The sequence below is a fragment of the Chrysemys picta genome, chromosome 1, assembly GCF_011386835.1.
Source record: "Chrysemys picta bellii isolate R12L10 chromosome 1, ASM1138683v2, whole genome shotgun sequence".
Classification (NCBI taxonomy): Eukaryota; Metazoa; Chordata; order Testudines; family Emydidae; genus Chrysemys; species Chrysemys picta.
In genome coordinates, this window is record NC_088791.1 from 229,666,491 (window position 1) to 229,683,845 (window position 17,355).

The following is a 17,355-nucleotide window of genomic DNA, read 5'->3' on the forward strand; positions in this document are numbered from 1 at the left end:
TATAATCAGCAAATGATCATCATTAGCATTCTCCCACTTTTTTGTGCCAAGGTCTTTAATAAAAATATTGAATAATATTTGTCCCAAGACTGATCCTGGAAGAACTCCACTATTAACCTCCCTCCAGTCTGATAACTCAACTTTCAGCTATTCTCTTCTCCCTTTTAGCCAGTTCCTTGTCCCTCTTACAGGTCTTGTACTGATCCCCATCTTCTCTAATTTAACTAATAATTTCCCATGTGGTACCATGTCAAATGGTTTACTGAAGTCCAAATATATTAGATCTACTGCACTTCCCTTATCTAAAAATATCAGTTATTTTCTCAAAGAAGAAAATCAGGTTAGTCTGATTGGCATGATCTACTTTTAGTAAACCAACTCCTTTACATCCCCTTTATCATTTACCTCCATGAATTTAATTATTCTTTCCTTTACAATTTGTTCTAAAGGCTAGCATACTACTGAAGTCAGACTAACAGGTTGATCACTTTTTTCATTTCCTAAATATGGGTACGACATTAGCTATTCAGCACCTATATGGTATTATCCCCAAATAGATAGATATATTATAAATCCTTGATACTGGACTAGCAATCTCATAAAACAGTTGTTTCAATATTCTGGGATGGAAATTATCCAGTCCCCCAATTTGAACGCATTAAGATCTTTAAAGATTTTATTGCATCTCAGATGTGGTAATTTCCATTTCTATACCCTCATTTTCATCAGCCATCCTGCTTTCATGCCCATGTTTTATATTATCATCCTTACTGAAAACTGAGGCAAAATAGTCACTTAGTTTTTGGGCCATACATAGATTATTTTTAATCTCCTTCCAATCTGCACTGCATAGCAGCCCAACCCCATCCTTCCTTAATCTCTTTATATTCATATAACTAAAAAAACTCATTATTATTTATTTTAATTTCCTTTGCAAGAGCTAATTTGTCTTTGCTTTTTTAGCAATTCTCACTTTATTCCTATATTTTCTAGCCTCCGAGATGTAGCTTTCTTTGCTGATCAGTCCTTTTTTCCATTCCCTATAAACTCTCTGATTATGCCTAACACCTTTTTGAGATGATTATTCAACAAGCTGGGTCTTTCCCTACAAGTTTTATCCCCTTGTTCAGGATGCAAATTTCAGATAGTTTTTATACAATTGATTTAAAGAAATTCCAAGCCTCCTCCACATTTAAGTCCCTGAGCTCTTCCACCCAATTGACTTTTTAAAACTAAATTCTCTTAATTTCCCAGTGTCTGCCCTTTTGAAATTAAAAAAAATATATCTGATAGATTTTAACCTGTTGTTGTTGTTGTTAATATAAAATGAACTAAATTTCTAAACAAAAGTGTTTCACACTAAAAAAATGAATCTTTTTGTTTTGAAGAGGTCAATCTGGGATGTTTCAACAATTTCAAAACTTTTTTTACAATTTTATTTCAAGTTGGCAAATTTGTTTTAATGAATCCTTTGCTGAAAAGTTTTGGTTTCAACAAATTTGCACTTTTCCATGAAAAAAGAACATTTTGTGGACAAATTCCCAACTAGCTCTAATTCTAGGTGATTTTGATCAGCTCTTGTAAGATCCATTTATTCTTAGGTTATCCCATTACTTTCTTTCCCAGCATAATGCAGTCCATAGAAAAAAGTCACCTCATGATTCTGGAGGTCAGCTTCCTGGTGGGGAAGAAATCACTAACACTGCGGGAAGCGGCAGCCAGCACATCCCTCAGCCCACGTTGCTTCCCACAGCCCCCATTGGCCTGAAACGGCAAACAGCGGCCAGTGGGAGCTGCGATCTGCTGAACCTGCAGACGCTGCAGGTAAACAAACCATCCCGGCCCACCAGAGGATTTCCCTGATGGGCTGCATGCCAAAGGTTGCCTATCCCTGTGCTAACCTGTCATTTCCCTGTTACTGTCACAGGAGAACTAATGAATTATTCCCAGTAAACTAATAGACTGAGGGAGTCAGTGTTCATTTATTCAGGAGTAGTCAATTATTTTTTGTCAAGGTCCAAATTTCTTGATCAAGGTATAGTTAAGGTCCAGAATCCAGAGAAAATTATATCTATATCTATATAAATATATAGATATCTATATAGAGAGATATATAAAAGGTAAATAAAAAGATTTCAGGCTCAATTTAAAAGTGTCTGGTGGTCCGGATTTGGCTTGCGGTCCGCCTATTGACTACCCCTCATCTAGATGCACAATATCTCACTGAGAAAAGAAACAGTGTGAAAGGAGGGAGATGGGGATGTGTGTATGAAATCTGAGGGACTATGATCTTTTGCTTTCTCAACCAGACTTTCAATCAGACCTACCATTCCCCACTGATTCACTTCACACTATGGTGGATCCCTCACTCAGTCATTGTCCTCACAGAAAATCCCTTAGATTTGCTCATTCACTCACTCATTCACATCCTCATCTTTCACATCATTTACTGACCTTTACTCGGTCTCTAACTTTCTTCCTTTCACTGTCCACATTTTTCACATCCCCCTCAGTGAGCCCCAGTCTATCATTGTTTTCCTTACTACATCCTTTGCCTTCATTTTGCATTGCTCCCTATCAATGCATCACTTGCTTGCAATTTGCCTGGTCAGGAACTACAATACAAACATGTGTAAAGTCAAAAGGAAATAAAGGAAACACTGACAATGGCACCAGAGTCAGCACAACACCAATACACTGAGATGGAAGAGAATGGAGAACAGGTATGTGGGCATTATTTCAAGAGTGTAACCTGTTTTTCTGCTGCATATAGTCCAGCATTATCTGTCGCATTTTCTAAACTCCCCCATTCTTCTACTGGAAGCTAAGCTAGATTTGATTCACAAGCAGAAATTCACTTCTTAGATTCCACCAACCGGTCAAAGCAGGTGTTAGATCTCTTACCAACTCCAGGAGAATACATTTTGGAACCAGGGTCTGCTAAACAGCAGTTGTGGGGTATCAGTGTTGTTCTATCACTACTTCATGCATACATCACTCACTGGATTTCAATCTATTGCTAATGATCCACATTCAGCAATTTGTTTCTAGTTTTAACCTTAGGTATAATTTCTAGCAGCCTGAGGGGGGACATTTTCCACTAACCTTCAGGCAGGGCAACAACAATAACTTTCCTCTGAACTTTGAGCCTGTAGCAGAAAGGAAGGAAGCGGAGGCCAGTTCTGGCTTCATAAGCTCTGACATTTGCAGTGGGGCAGGGTCAACTGTCTCCCATCTGCAGGGCTGCTTAAAAACTGAGGAGAGCCTTGCATAGCACCTGAAAAGCAGAGAGAAACCAGACTCAATCAGCATGGGGAGCCAGAGAGAAGAGCCCAGTTTCTATGCTGTCTGCACCTGCACTCTCCACAAGGTGAAGGGAGAAGAAGAAGGGAATCTTCCTCCCTACAGGTCTGGAACAGGTGGGAGGAGACAGAGCAGTGCTTAATTTGTGCCAGGGCTGTGCCCCAGCACCTCTAGGCTTGGCAGTTCATAGCCCCAGCACCTCTGGGCCCTCCACGTCAGTTATGAAAGTAAAAAAAAAATGGCTTGAGCCCCAGCACCTCTTTTATTACAAAGTAAGCACTGAGGCATAGGACACCCACTAGCCACCCTTTGCATGGGCTGGAGGAAGGAATTGCTAGGACAAGGACATACAAACCCAGCTGGGGAAGACTGTGCCCAAGTGGAGAGGAGAGATTATCTAGGGAGGGATTATAGAAGAACAGAGTGTGCTGACTGTGGGAGGCATACTAGTGCTGGGACATCTCTCCTGAGAGGGGACAGATCCCTGTTTAAATTCCTTATCAGGCAGAGGGGGGACTTGACCCAAGGATCTTCCGCAGCCTGGATGCATACCCTAACCACAAGGTTATCAGTGAGCTGCCGCAGCTGCTTAGGTAGGGGGCATCTGAGCACACCTACCAGAGCAGGCCCCACATGACTTACACAGTTAAATATCTGTGTTCATGGATTGCTCGGGGACTTAAGTGGGAGAGAGGCACCTGGGTGATCAGAGTGAGGCCACAATGCACATGCTCAAATGAACAAACATAAGCATGTAGGGAACTTTTACTGTAAAAACCTAGGTACCAAATGAGGTTAGGCAACAGCAGAACAGGAGTGTTGTAGGTCACAGTGGTGCCTAATAATGGGACTTAGGCATCTTTGTGGGTCCCATCCTCAGAAAAATCCAGATCCTGATCCAGTGGCTTAAGACTGCTGCCAAATCCTTATCCAGCACCTAGCTTTTGCTCTATGCTGCCAATTTTTTACTCTGAACTCTATGATCATGCTGTCTAAATAGCTATTAAGTATAGATGTAGAAAAGTCTGGACCTATTTTTTTGTGTTTCCATAAGTCCAGTTATGGTATCATGATCTATCTGGATTCAACCAAATCTTGCAAATTTGCAGTAAGTGAAGTGGATGAAGTATAGCTGGAAGGGCTGTTCATTGTCAAATTGGATGTGATTTAGCTCATGAATTGTTAATATATTTAATATGGATGTGCATGTTACTGGTGGTGAAAATTATTCTACTGAAATTTTGTTTATGACATATAAGATAGTAATAGTTGCTTCAGTAGCTTAAATACTGTGGATCTAAACTGTTGTTTTCATTAATTGTATCCCCTTCTGCTTCCTGACAATATAGTCCAATGATTTGTGCCAGGACTACTGCATATCTTTGAGAGAAATCTAATCCCAGGTTAGAAACCCCAAGTGATGGAGGATTTGCCACATCCCTTAGTAATCTGTTCCAATGGCTAATTTACTTCTCTGTTGAAATTCTGCATCTTATTTCCAGTTTGAATTCTGCTGACATCAACTTCCAGCCACTGTATCTTGTTATCGAATGTATTTTGTATTTAATGGTTTCCAAAGTAAATGTGACATTCTGCTTGCTTTAAGTGGGTATAAAAGGTGAAGTTAAACTTAACTTTTCTGCCTATCACTGGGATTTTTAGACAGCTTCTTTCATTTGTAGGACAACTGTTGTGACTTAATGGCAAGTATCTTAAAACATCTGAGATATGGACAGGAGATGCTAATAGTGCAAATAGTGATTTTGTACTTGCACTAGTGCCATCAAAAGCAGTGGAAAGTATTAGAGGATTGTGGCATCTTATAGACTAACAGAAGTATTGGAGCATAAGCTTTCGTGGGTGAATACCCACTTCGTCAGACGCATGTATTCACCCACAAAAGCTTATGCTCCAATACTTCTGTTAGTCTATAAGGTGCCACAGGACTCTTTGTCGCTTTTTACAGATCCAGACTAACACGGCTACCCCTCTGATGTTAGAGGACTGTTATTTGGGTACCACCAACAGGAACTAAGATTTTAGATACCATTTCATTTTAAATGGATTCCTCTGATGAATAATAATGCCATTCTCAGTGTTAGTTTAAGGATCAGTAGCATAACAACTTGTAGGATGGTGCAAGTAAATGTAAAATTAAATGGCTACGCAATGTCACCGTTGACTGGACCAACATGTAACTTTCATTTTCAAAAGCATTCAGGTTCCCCAAACCCGCAACAAATGATTACATTACATTTATGCATCCGAAGAAGTGGGCTGTAGTCCACGAAAGCTTATGCTCTAATAAATTTGTTAGTCTCTAAGGTGCCACAAGTCCTCCTGTTCTTCTTATTTCTGGGGAGGGGCATGTGACCCTTCTTCCCCTCCCAGGCGTTGCCTTTTGCTGCTTATTGACCATTTTAAAATGGGAGGAGATGACAGGATCCATATGCCCTGAGATGGGGTTTTAGATGCTGTTCCAGCTGTAAGTCAGAGTCTGGATTTTTCTGGTGAAATAGCAGTGACTCCATTTTTCTTTTACTGTAGTAGAATTTAGAGATACAAGGCCAAACACTGTCTCTACCATAGATGGAGCCAAGTGCCAGATCAGATTTTTTTTCTGAGCTCTTGCTCAGAGTTTTCTAGCTATGCTTGTGTATTTCTGTGGTTCTCGCACTAGTAGAATTCAAGGGTTCAAATCCCTAGACTGGTAGACAGGTTCCTGAGGCAATCTCATGTCAGGTACTGAGCTGGGGTCTTTTGGGTTGTTTTTTTCCTGGTGTGGTGACAGGAGATCCACTTGTCTATATGGCAGAATTCAGGCCAAATATTGACTAGATCCATTAGGATCTACGTTTCAATGTACACCTTTGGCAATTTGCTTGTTTTAGGATGAATTAGACACAGGATTTTAGTTGATATTTTAATGTGTGTGCCTGTGTGTGTGTAATGGCAGCAGCTACATTGTTTCCCTATTTTGAGGGTATGATTTAGAGTCTCCAAAAATTGGCTGGATCAAGCAATCCCCAAGTGCTAGATATAGAGTTTTGCATTATTATTGCACAGCAGCAAATTAGATTTTTTGGTGTAATGGCCCAGTCTACCCTAGTTGAGTCTAGACAGTATAATTCAAGGATTCAGAGGAAAAACCTGTCTGAAACCCATAGGGCTGGCTCTGAGTTTTTTGCCGCCCCAGGCAAAAAAGCCTCCCGCCCTCCGGCGGGGAGCGTGGCGGGGAGGGCGCCGAGCCCGCCGGCCTGCCCGGCCATGGTCCCGCTGTCCCCTGCGGGCCGGAGCGCCGGGGGAGGGCGACGAGCCCAGTCGCAGCCCCGCTCTCGGACAGGAGCGCCGCCAGGCGCCCCAACAGCCCCAGTATGTTTAAAAAAACAAAAAACAACCCTGAGCACCCCCTCCCTCCAGGTGCTGCCCCAAGCACATGCTTGATAGGCTGGTGCCTGGAGCTGGCCCTGGAAACCCAGGTGCCAGATATGTTTTTTTTTTTTTTTTTTTTTTTCACAATGCTCTCTCCCTCCTCCACCGTGAGCTGTGGTCCTGGTTTTTCTGTCGATTGCCAGTGACTACCCAGCAAGAGACAGCTTTCAATTTGCGTAAATTATACCTCAGTTAAGCTCTGCTGTCTCCAGCACCTTCGCTTAGCTCCCTCCCCATCAGCTCCCCTCTGAAGAGCCGCCCACCGAGAAAGAGGAGCTGAGCAGTTACTCCGTCCTCGCTCCAGACACACCGCCCGAGAAGTGCGTGCCGTGCCCCGAGCGCTGTGAGCGCTTCCTTTCCTGCCTGTCCCGGGGCTGGATTTGAGCCTGAGGCTGCGGCGCTGGGGGCTGAGCCATCTGCTGCAGGAAACAAAAGCTGGTGAATTGCTTTGCACTCTCCCCCAAGTGCCTGGGAGGAAAAAGCGGTGGTGCCGGGAAATGCTACAAGCTGCCTGCATGGTCTGCTTGCTTTGAAACGAGCGATCTCGGGATTTGTTGTCTTTAATAAAAAAAAATAATAATAACAAAAGGTGGATGGATTTCGAGGGCTAATTTTTTTTTTGAGCCATGACTCCCCAAGCTGGCTGGCGGGCAATGCGAAGGCGTAAGGAATGATAGCCCGGGGCTGAGCCAGGTTTGTTTGGGCTGGGATGAACTTTTGGAGCCCGGGGTGGCACCCAATGACAGACACGCAGCCGGAGCACGCAGGATCTGAAACAACCACGTTCCTGGGCATACCTTAGACGAGCTTCTCGCCCCTGGCAGCGACGGAGGAGGATGGGCGCTGCCGCTGCCGGAGTTTTGTGATACCGAACTGCAGGTAATGGCTGTTGCACCCAATGCCTTTTCGCTGTCTGTCCCTCCCCGCATGGGGTCGCGTTGCTGCGTGCTGTTCATTGCATTTTAACTGGCAATGTGAGCCCTTGCAGAGGAGCCCCGCGCGGGGGTGGAGAGAAGAGATGGAAAAATGCCTGATTAACCCAAACAAACGCACGCTGGTGCAGCAGCCACTTAGGATGTGGTTCGTTAGGTTCCCTGGGCTGCTTGGAAGCCTCAGGCTGTAGAGGTGAAATGCTGCCCGAATGGGGGGAGGGGATGGTTGGGGGCCGGGGTTCACCTCCATGCAATCGGGGCTTGTTTTATTTCCCTCTGTTTGTTCGGTGCTCACTGTCCGGCTGTGCAGGGAATGAACTCCCTTCAAGTCGACCTCGGTGTATTAGGGGAATTCTTCCCTAATGGGAAGCATCTGCCCTGAAAAAAGCTAAGAAGGGAAGCCCCCCCCCCCCCCGGCTTTCTGAGATTCCTCGTGCAGCAGCTCCAGCAAATCGTGCTGCTGAAATAATCAGCGTCTTCCCCCTCCCCGTCACTGCCCCTCAATGACGGAAACCTGAGGCCACATACTGGCTTTGGGCTTGCAGTCCTTCCTCAGGCAGAGCCCCCCGTGACGTCGCAGCGGTATCCGCAAGGAGCTTTCAGCTCACTTTGTAAGAGTGAGTGTCCCCACTCCCCCCGCACCAGTGGTGGTCTCAGAGCTGCGCCCTCCCCTAGTCAGCCACTCAGCTCCCCAGTGATGCTGTCACTAATGCCTGGGCATTGTCAGTATCTCCTCCTCCCCCCCCCCTCCCGCCCGGTGCAGTTTCGGGAGGGGGGCACCTCGTGCCACTGTTCAGGAGACTGAGGCCAGTTGGTTCTCACTCAGCTAGTAACAGTTGAAAAAGCCCATCACAAACATCCCTCTGGTTTGTGCCAATCAGAGGAATGATGGACCTGCTACCTCAGACCTGAGCCGAACTACTAATGCCCTGGTCAAGCTTGTGGGAAGTAGAGCCAGCCCTGGCAGGAGGTGGGGCCTTAAACTCTACTAGTGTAGGTCATTCTGGAAAGAATTCAAAGTAGAGCTGGCCAGGGGCTTTCCACATCTCTCCCCCGGCATCCCAAATTGCACCCTTTGCTCTCCAAGCGCTTTTACTTTGCTCTGCTTATTGTGTGTGCGCTGGGGGGGGGGGGGTGTTAAATGCTTTGTACCGTGGGCCCCTTCCCCTCCAGCGTGCCACTCATGATCGTGCAATGTTCCTGTGGCAACTGCATATTTAATTGTATTGACTATGACAAATGTCTTGTCCTCTTTTTGGGGGTGTGGAGTGGGAATCACACTTTTTTTTGTTCATTTCCACTCCCCTCTCATGTGTTCTGTCTCTCTTTCCTCCTGGCATATGCTTCTCTGTTGGTGTTTGATTTTTCTCTCTCTCTGCATGTGCTTTCTCAACCCTTCTTCCAACTGCAACACTCCCTTGCAGCCCCCTCCTGTGAATATGTGTGTTGCCCCCTGGTTCTCTTCTCCCCTGCACATGCTGTCCAGTTCCCTTTTGTCCTGCATACACTGTTCAGCTGCCTGGTTCCCTGCTCCCCTAAATATACTGCCCAGTAGCCTGTTCCCCTGCACACAATTCCTAGCTATTTGGTTGCCTCCTTCCCTACACATAATGGCAACGTGCCTGGTTCCTTGATCCACTTGACATGCTGGCAGACCTACCTGGTTCTATTCTCTCTGCTCCCATTCTCACTTTCCCATTGATGACTCCTAGTGGTGGCTGGCAACACCACACTCACTTGTGTTTCCAGTCCTTCTTTTTTCTCTCATGGTATGTGGCAGCAGCTCCTGGTGGAGAGAACAAAGGTAATTGCTCTTTGTTTGCACCTGCCTCCACAGGGGTTTGGACTCTTCCACAGTCTGAGAAACACTGGTCTAGTGATTACAGCTGGGGACTAGAGGTCAGAACTCCTGGGGTTCCATTATTTACTGTCCCACCGACTTATTCTGTGATGTTGGAGAAGTCACCTAATCATCTGCAAAATGAGAAGAATGTTTGTCTGAATAACAGGAGTGCTTTAAGACTCAATGAAAGTTTGGGGAACAACTGAAAAGTTAAATATCATTATTAGTTGCAGAAATTGTTGTTAATGATGAAAACATCAGAAATGAGTCATGAAATGGGGGTTATAGTAAATGTAACTCCTCTTAAAGAAATGAATCCTAAATCAGTTTAAACTTCTTGCTTTTAGTAACTTTAAATTATTTAGACTCTTAATGGGAGTTAGGTGCCTAAATACCCCCTGGAGATCTGGGCCGTAGGTTCTCCTTTTTGTTGTTGTTGGTGGTGGTGGTTGTTTTGTCCTTTCTGTCCCAAATCTGCATCTTGATGTATCAGGGCCTCCAAAGAGATCTTGCCAAAAGAGCAGTGCCTCTTGTAGGACATTTCCTTGAGTTCCCTAAACTTAACGAAATCATCCCTTTCTATTAATAAAATATATTATGAAGAGTCTGAAGATGTATCATTTATTCTCTTCCAAATGTTTCTTCATTATTGAACTAAATAATATTTAGAATGCTTAAAAGGAGAGGGATTTTGTATTGCACTGAAAGGGGAATACATTTTATTGCAAGTTAGTATGTATTAGGTGGATATTTTTTCAAAATTTAACAATTTCAATGTTATGAGTATTTTGCATTATTGTTATTCATTTTATTTTCTTAAATGGAGAAAAAATATGCAATCTATAATTTCCCACTTAGAAGTTTAATTCTTGATCTTGCTTAGCAAGTCCTCATGTTGTTGTAACTTCTTCTTGACTCCTGCAAGAATTATATAAAAGAAAATGGGGGTTTAGTACACTTCAAAAGAAAATGAAATGTGTAAGGTATTTTAACATGACAACTTTCACTAAAGAGAACACCTGAAGAAGTGCATAGTTCTTACACACTTTATGAAGTGTTTTTGTTGAGAATAGTAGCTGTCTTATTAACTTGACCACAGACATTTGAGAAACATCTTCAGATTTATGAGTCTCTTCTTTGAATTATAATGGTTTGCATATGATGTTGGTAGAAAAATGAGAGTCATACTGTTTGAAAATTTAAGAAATTTGACTTTTATACTAAGGGTAATAGCTTGATGTAGGCAATACTGGATGAAGTTTTAATATGGCTGAAATCCACAAGCCACCATAGACTTGGATGAGTGTCCTTCATTGTTAGACTAGGCTATACAACAATAACAACAACATTAATAATAAGTTGCCTTTATGTGGCACCTTTCATCTGAAGCACTCAAAGCTCTTCATAAAGGTCTAACAATTAGAACTAAAATGTTCAACTTGTTTGCCTGAAGCTAGTCTCTTCAAGCCACAATTAGGCACCCAAGTAAATTGTCTGATTTTCTAAAGTGCTAAGTCCTCAAAGTCAATGACAGCTGCAGGTTCTGAGCAGCTTTGTAAAATGTGGATTGTTGCTGAGGTGCCTTAATATGAATTTACCAGCTTAACTTCTGGAAATCCAAGTTTTAAAATGTTGGCTTAAGTTTTATAGATGTTAAGGCCAAAATTTTCACACTTGGGAGCGTAAGCTTCCTCCTACATCCATGTTTAGGCTTCTAAATAAGTGGCTTGGTTTTAGAAGTCCTGATTATCCACAGCTTCCATTGAACGTTTTGGCTTAAATGACATTGCATACCAACATCAGACAACAAATGAGAGGTAAAGTATGACAGTCCCAGATATAATGACACCTAGTTCTCTGCCCTAAGCTACTAGAGAATGCCTTCTCCCATAAAAGTTATATGTGTTAACCAAAAGTATACAATATTTTACCACAGAGAAACAGAAAATTAGTATAATTATGGTGAAATAGAAACGAGGGGAAAAGTTAACTTTGAAATAGCAAATAGCTTGAAAGAAAAGCTCTTTTCAAACCATATTTCATAGGCTTTTGCCTAAATTGCCTATCAGGTTGCATAGAAATAGATTTGTACAAAGTTTTCTTTATTTACATTTTCTCTATTTTATAGCTCAGTCAGGAAGCCTTAGGAAAAGTAGCTCCTACAGAAGCCATCATTTAAGTGATCATGCTCTATAAGTGTGTTTATGAAGATAAAAACATTTTCTTTTACAAATAAAACAGGTACAGCGAAATGAAGACAACTGACAAGATGCAAAAGAGGGCAAATTTGGGGGCACTATCCGTGGTGCTGATTGTGTCTCTGGGGCTTCCACAAATCGCTTTTGCATGTCCACGCCCATGTGCCTGTTACGTTCCCACTGAAGTTCACTGCACATTTCGATCCTTGGCAGCAGTGCCAGCAAGAATCTCTAAACATGTGGAAAGAATCAATTTGGGGTTTGTATTGCAATTTTACTGAAGAGTTTTACATTTTCTGTGTATAATCCTATATAGCTCAGCACACATGCTGCAAGGTGAAAGCATTATGTATCCTTGCTGAGCAGAATTGCAACTGTGGATGATTATTGATAACTGCTTGAGTTCAAAATGGCATCAGAGTCACTGGTAACAAGGATGTTTTGGTCAAGCCTAATTTTCCAAGATTGGGTCCCATTTTTTTCGAACAAAAATTATTGTGATGGGAATTACTGTTAAATGCTATACATACATTTGAATAACATTTTATGAACATTGGTAAGACAAATTCAATGTTTTAAAGTCTATACAAATGAATATTTTACCTGAAATTATATTTTATTAGGAATATCTGGAATAAGACGTATCTTAGAGAAATATTGCACCCAATAGGAATTTGATAACTGCACTTGTAGTAAACTGTTTTGCAAAATAACTTTAGAACAATACTAGAAACCAGAAAAAGTCTATAATTTATGAGTGATAGTCTGGATCTTGATATAATTGCTCTACTGAAGTTGAAAAAAAGGCTCTCTTCCCATCTTAGACTAATTCTGTACATCAAATAATATTCATTTTAGAAGAGGACCTATTTTTATACTACAGCCTATTATAGTTTCCTAGCTCTTTTAGTCTTTCCACTGCCCATTCTGAAATCAATGGGACTGCTCACAGAATAATGTATAACTCCCACAATACAGAGGGGATGTCTAGTTAGGACAGCTTTATTACTCCTTTTCATTGCTCCAGTGGTGCAAAAGGCTATAGTGTTGGCCCAGATCTGGTCTGTGATTATGTCAGACCATCTGCTATTAGTATAATTTTTAATGGGCCCCATTTAGAAAATAAATTGTGTGCACAAATAAATGGGAAATAAATCTTAATTACATTGAACAGATATGGTACCCCAGGGAGTCATTAGAATTGTTGTCTCAAAGCTGTAGCCAAACAAACTGAAATGAAGAGAGGTCGAATTCTATCCTGCCATGTTTGCACTGCTCTAGTTGGCCCTAAAACCGTTAGTGAAAATGCAAAAATTATTGAACGTTCACAGGAGTCATTATTAAATAAAATTATATCCAAAAATCTATGCTAACAGAATAATAAGGTTGCAAAGTCAAGCACTCAAAATTTAGGAAGTGCCAGAGTTAAGGTTGCCTGTGAAAAGTTAATTTTCCACCTTGTGCATATGCATTATGATACAATCTTTAATTACATGAGTGCATTGACATTTTTTCCACTGAAAATTTGCAAAATAATTCAGTCTGAGGCAAACACCTGACATGGAAAATTTGAGCCCAAACAATTAAAATCTGGCAAAATTATAAGCATGTGAACAGCATTTTAGATGGAAATTTTTAAGCAACGTTACTACAGACATCTCTACCAGTTCTACCTATAACAACTATGTGGAGATCTTGCCCTAAAGATCTGCTCATGGAGGTTTTATTTGGGGTTCTCTTCCTAATATGGAAAAGGAATTGAGGATTGGACATCTCCACGGCCGCACTCCCAGCTTTCTTTTCCTAGACAAATGGCCCATTCTGCACTAGGTGGGGGGAAATCTTACCTCCCAGTCAGAATGGTTTGGTAGGAGTTCAGGTTTAGGCCCCTCTTGCAGGTTTTACCACAGGGAGGAGAGAGATTCTCTATTATTTGGTTGGTTTACCCTTTTTGTGAATGAACTTAGTTCTCATGAGCCAGACATAGTAAAGACAAGCATTACTCAAGCTTTTATATACAGTTCTGTCTTAGTCCTTCTTTACACTAATCTTCTACTAATCTTTGGACTGTCTTAGTCATATATTTGAAATCATGATGCTGAGTGTATTGTTGTTGTTTTTAGAATTAGGTGAATGTTTTGGCTAAAACATTTTCAGTGAAAAATGCAGATTCAGCTACACCAATTCATTTTGTGAATTTCTGTCAATTTTGCCAATTTATTTCGGTCAGAAAAAAATGTGAAACAATCAAAACATTTAGTTTTGATATTTTCAGAACAAAATGTTTCGGTTTTTCAGTTTGAAATGACTTTTCATTGAAAAAGTCCTTTAAGTTTATTTTAAACAAATCCAATAAAAACATTTTAAAATGGTCAAAATTAAAATGACATGTTTTGATTTTGTTGAAACAAAACATTTAATTAAACTTGAAACTATTTTTTTCAATTTTAAGACTTGCCAGTGAGCTGCAAAATCTGTTATTTGGACAGCTCTAGTTATTAATTATGATTATTGGGTCAGATCCTCAGTTGACCTTCAGAAATTAACATAGCTGTGCTGAATTAGACCAGCTGATTATCTGGACTACTGTTTTTCAGTGACAGTGGTGTTCAGGATTTTTGTTGTGCATAGATGGGAACTAGGATGAAAACACTAATGTTGTGTCTACATTGTCTGAAGCTTTTTGATGTGGGTCAGGTAACTCACAGTACACAAGTCTCATCAATAGCATGCACACGCAATGCCTGCTCCATTTTCATTTCACATCAGATGGACACACTGCAGTTTGCTGCCAACTGAGGCTGTAGCATTCTCCACGGATATCCCATGGTCCTTCGCTTTGCTGCTGAGCAGCGTGCATTCTGGGATTATATTTGCTGTGAATTATAAGATGTCAGATAGGTTCAGTTTTGTTTTGTTTTCAAATCACATTTCCACTTGCTCAACCCCATGCTTCCTTTCTGGGCTGGTTTGCACCATTTTCAAATTCCCATTGGCCATATGGTCCCAACAATGCTCTGTGCTGCTATGGTGACGTGTGAATATGCGCAGGCTGCTTGGGCTGTATTAAAGCTCTCAGAGCTGGAGAAATTCGGCATTCAACTTTGCCTGTTGCACCAATGAGCTGCGGGACCAGGACAATATTCGATAGCAATAGCAGCAGTTTCTCTGGCATCAGGAGGGAGGAGGAAGAACAAGAAGATGCCAAGCTGTTGGAACAGGAGGCCTGGTCCTGGATGACCTACACTTCATTCAGTGCTATCTCTGGGGTCAGGAAACCAGTGTGGATTGGTGGGAGAGGATCATTCTACAGAGCCAGGATGATCAGCAATGGGCAGAGAACTTCAAGATGGGGAGAGCTACCTTTTTTGAGATCTGTGGAGAACTGACTCCAGATATTCTGCAACAGCATATCAACATGTGAAGCCTCATACCTGTGGACAAATGGGTCACTATTGCCATCTGGAAGCTGACTATCCCAGAACGTTCTTGGTCTGTAGCCATCCAATTGGGCATAGGAAGATCAGCTTTCGGGGCCATTCTCCTAAAGGTCTCGTATGGCTTTGATAAGGTGCTGTCTAATTAGGTCATGAAACTGGGTAACGCTTAGGAAATTATTTATGGCTTTGCATGCATGGGGTTCCCAAAGTGTATTGGGGCAATTGATGGAACCCATATGCCTATCATTCCCCATGCCCCAGAGCACAGAATGTATAAACAGAAAGGGGTATTTCTTCATAGTGCTCCAAGGACTGGTGGACCACTGTGGCAGGTTTATAGACAAAATTGCAGAGTGGTCTGGGAGGGTCCATGATGCTAAGGTCTTTCAGAACTCAGTACTATTTAAACTATGGAGAAAGGACTGTTTGTCCCAGCACGGTGGCCATTAATGGTGTGGAGGTTTGTCGGGTTATTCTGGGCTTATTCGCTGGTGCCCTGGCTACTGATGCAATTCACAGGTCACTTGGACAGAAGGAAGGAATATTTTTAACTATCGCCGGAGTAGCTGCAGAATGGTAGTTGGGTGTGCATCTGGCCTTTTGAAAGACAGATGGGACTGTTTATGGAATAGGTTGGAAACAGCAGGAAAAAAATGCTCCAGTCATTCTAACAGCATGTTGTATTTTGCACAATATTTATGAGAGCAAGAGAGGAAGCTTTACTGAAGGGTGGGAGGCTGAGGTGTGGAAACTTGCTTGGAGGTTTGAGCAGACCTCAAGGAGTTCCACAGAGTTCCACAAAAATGCTGGGGGCACACTGCTAGGGATGCCTATTGTTCAGTTATTGAGCCTCTTGCCTGAACATGTTAGCCTATGGAGGGTGTGGGGATGCTGATTGTGGGGGATTGTGTGTGGGTGGTTGAAGTTCCACATTCCTATGTGCTATTGTAAAATGCTATGAATTATTTCAGCTTTATTTAAAGGATTTTCTGTATTAAATGTAATCATGACTCCTGGATTTATTGTAAGCAGTTTTATTATGAAATAACAATAAAAAATAGTTAAGTTTTAATGAAAACAATGGAATAATAATATCTTTGTATTTGGAAAAAACTTTTAACTAACCAGTCTTCATAAATAACCAGCTATATACAAACCTTTAATTACTAGAGCAGTATAAACAAAACTCAAAGTAGTACAATTTTGTGGAGGGCAGGGAGTGCATATAGTGAGACACATGTATACACTTTGTTTCTGGCTCTTCTTGTCCTCATGGGTTCTGGATTGAGTGCCACAGCTCAAAATTCTCAGGGCTCAAAAGAGCTGGAGTTTGGGTGACGTGTGTTTGGTGCCCAAAGGCTGAATCTAAAAGGTTTATGGGAGCCGCTGGAAGTACTGCTGCTGGGATGCAAAGATTAGGAGTTGCTGCTGGTCGCCATAGCCAGCATTGTCCAGGGGCAGAAGGACATGGCTGAGTCCCAAATTATGGGATTGCAGGCCTAGCATGACCATGTTTTGCTGGAGGGCATTCTGCTCAGGACAGCATCCATGAGATGCCTGTGCATCTCTCTGTCTTTTTCCATGCTTTTCTTCACCATGGTGATACTGTCTTTGGCCACACCCACTCTTCCCCTGGCAACCGTGACACTGTCCTTGGCTACTGCCATGATCTCCTAGGAAAGCTGCATTTATTTCTCCCACTGGGTTCTCATGTACAGCTTCCACCTCTCAGCCAGCCGAGTTTTCCTTTCACTCTGCCGTGCATTCTCATTCAGAGTTTTCCTTCTCTCCCTTCTCCTCCCTTCAGGCTGGCCAGTCTGTCAGCAGTACAGGCCTTGTCCTTGGTGGTCTGGCTGTTGCAGGTACTGTGGCTATGGGAGCAGGAAGAAAAAAAAACAGTTGTTTGTTCATATTCCAGACAAGTAAGGTTTTTTTTTTTAAGTATGTATATGTGACTTTACCTCCACTCTTTGGGGAACCTCAGAGAAGGTAGATTGCTGGGTGCATTTGGATTTCAGTCTAGTGTGTCTGCATTCATCTGCTGGTCGGAGTCAGGTTGGGTGGTTGGAGCTGTTACAGGTTTGTTTTTGCAGTTTTGTTGGTGCACTGGAGTGCTTCTGTGGCATCAGAGACATTTTTAAAAGAGGCATGCATGGGGGTGTGCTGGATACTAATCCCCTCTACATCCCCTTGAGGCTGTCCCGTCT

The 17,355-nt window shown here is 42.2% G+C and overlaps 2 protein-coding genes across 4 annotated transcripts in view; one reads left to right on the forward strand and one right to left on the reverse strand.

The window, feature by feature from the left end:
* The window catches only part of LOC101951641 (CD99 antigen), a 514,232-nt gene that overhangs the window by 64,961 nt on the left and 431,916 nt on the right, over positions 1–17,355 (reverse strand). The window lies entirely within an intron of this gene.
* MXRA5 (matrix remodeling associated 5) overlaps positions 6,888–17,355 on the forward strand; it is a 33,612-nt gene continuing 23,144 nt past the window's right edge. Inside the window, exons 1-2 of the mRNA XM_042840834.2 lie at positions 6,888–7,614; positions 11,752–11,967. Of these exons, the coding sequence (XP_042696768.2) occupies positions 11,762–11,967 (206 nt within the window). The 5' untranslated portion in view covers positions 6,888–7,614; positions 11,752–11,761. The remainder of the gene's footprint in view (positions 7,615–11,751; positions 11,968–17,355) is intronic.